General features: G+C 67.4%; 1 protein-coding gene across 1 annotated transcript; it reads left to right on the forward strand.

Annotated features, from left to right (window-relative positions):
- Window positions 1–2: 2 nt before the first annotated feature.
- LOC107199488 (gastric inhibitory polypeptide receptor-like) lies at window positions 3–2,090 on the forward strand (the record flags this gene model as incomplete). The annotated part of the gene is made up of 4 exons (XM_033511799.1): window positions 3–141; window positions 1,670–1,730; window positions 1,834–1,903; window positions 2,002–2,090. Coding segments are annotated over 4 exons (359 nt in total), but the record flags the coding sequence as incomplete, so codon positions are not given.
- Between the last annotated feature and the right edge of the window lie 106 nt (window positions 2,091–2,196).

Below are 2,196 nucleotides of genomic sequence, written 5' to 3' on the forward strand. Positions count from 1 at the left end.
GTCGCGTGGCGCAGAGCCTGGCGCAGTACTGCGTGGGCGCCAATTACGCGTGGGCCATGGCCGAGGGGCTCTTCCTGCTGCGCCTCCTGCTCGCCACCTCGGGCCGCCGCTGCCTGCCCGCCTTCCTGCTGCTCGGCTGGGGTGCGACATGTCCCTGGCACCGATGGCACCTGTGTCACCTGTGTCACCTGTGTCACCTTTGTGTCCCCCTCCGTGCCACCTCCCTGGCACCTGTGCCCCTGTGTCACCTGTGTCACCTGTGTCCCTCCCCATGTCCCCCTCCGTGTCACCTCCCTGGCACCTGTGGCACCTGTGGCACCTGTGTCACCTTTGTGTCCCCCTCCGTGTCACCTCCCTGGCACCTGTGCCCCTGTGTCACCTGTGTCACCTGTGTCACCTGTGTCACCTGTGTCCCTCCCCATGTTCCCCTCCGTGCCACCTCCCTGTCACCTGTGGCACCTGTGCCCCCCCATGTCCCCCTCCGTGTCACCTCCCTGGCACCTGTGGCACCTGTGGCACCTGTGCCCCCCCATGTCCCCCTCCGTGCCACCTCCCTGTCACCTGTGGCACCTGTGGCACCTGTGTGTCCCCTCGTGTCCCCCTCCGTGCCACCTCCCTGTCGCCTGTGGCACCTGTGGCACCTGTGGCACCTTTGTATCCTCCCGTGTCCCCCTTCGTGCCACCTCCGTGCCACCTCCCTGTCATCCGTGGCACCTGTGGCACCTGTGGCACCTGTGTCACCAGTGTCACCTGTATCACCTGTGTGCCCCCCGTGTCCTCCCCATGTCCCCCTCCGTGCCACCTCCCTGTCACCTGTGGCACCTGTGTCACCTGTGTCACCTGTGGCACCTTTGTGTCCCCCCGTGTCCCCCCCATGTCCCCCTCCGTGCCACCTCCCTGTCATCTGTGGCACCTGTGTCGCTGTGGCACCTGTGGCACCTGTGGCACCTTTGTGTCCCCCTCCGTGCCACCTCCCTGTCACCTGTGCCCCTGTGTCACCTGTGTCACCTGTGTCACCTGTGTCACCTGTGTCACCTGTGTCACCTTTGTGTTCCCCTCCGTGCCACCTCCCTGGCACCTGTGGCACCTGTGTCACCTGTGGCACCTGTGTCACCTGTGGCACCTTTGTGTCCCCCCGTGTCCCCCCCATGTCCCCCTCTGTGCCACCTCCCTGTCACCTGTGGCACCTGTGGCACCTGTGGCACCTTTGTGTCCCCCCCATGTCCCCCCCGTGCCACCTCCCGTGCCCCCGTGTCACCAGTGTCACCTGTGTCACCTGTGTGTCCCCCCGTGTATCCCCGGTGTCCCCCTCCGTGCCACCTCCCATGTCCCCGTGTCACCAGTGTCATCTGTGTCACCAGTGTCACCTGTGTTACCTGTGTCACCTTTGTCACCTGTGCCTCCGTGTCACCTGTGTCACCTGTGCTGCTGTGCCACTGTCGCCCGTGCCACCTCCCATGTCCCCGTGTCACCTGTGCCCCCGTGTCACCTGTGTGTCCCCCCGTGTCCCCGTGTCCCCTGTGTCACTTGTGTGTCTCCCCGTGTCCCCCGTGTCACCTGTGCCCCCGTGTCCCCGTGTCACCTGTGTGTCCCCCCGTGTCCCCGTGTCACCTGTGTGTCCCCCCGTGTCCCCCCCGCTGTCCCTAACCGGGCGTGTCCCCCACCCCAGGTGTCCCCGTGCTCTTCGTTGTCCCCTGGGTCCTCCTGAGGTACCTGTACGAGAACGAGGGGTGAGGCCACCTGTCCCCCGCCTTGTCCCCGCGCTGTCCCCTCGGAGGGGACAGCGGTGACACTTTGGGGAGGGGGCTGAGCGCGCCCCCGCCGCCCCCGCAGGTGCTGGGAACGCAACGAGAAGGTGGCGGTGTGGTGGCTGATCCGCTGTCCCATCCTGGTGGCCGTCTCGGTGGGTGACATCGTGGCGGTGGCGCTGGCCTGGGGGTGTCCGGGTGGCGCGGGAGGTGCCACCGCAGGTGTCGCCTCTGCTGTCGCCTCCCCCGCCAGGTGAACTTCGTGGTGTTCGTGCGCATCGTGCGGATCTTGGTGGCCAAAGTGCGCGCGCACCAGGTGTCGCGCGGGGACACGCGGCTCAGGTGGGGACCTCGGGGGGGTGACACGGCCACCGCACCTGGGCAGGGTGGGGACAACAGCTGGCCATCGCTGGCTGTGTCCCCCGGGGTGTCCCCGTGTCCCCGGGGG

This window comes from Parus major, unplaced genomic scaffold (genome assembly GCF_001522545.3).
Source record: "Parus major isolate Abel unplaced genomic scaffold, Parus_major1.1 Scaffold799, whole genome shotgun sequence".
Lineage (NCBI taxonomy): Eukaryota > Metazoa > Chordata > Aves > Passeriformes > Paridae > Parus > Parus major.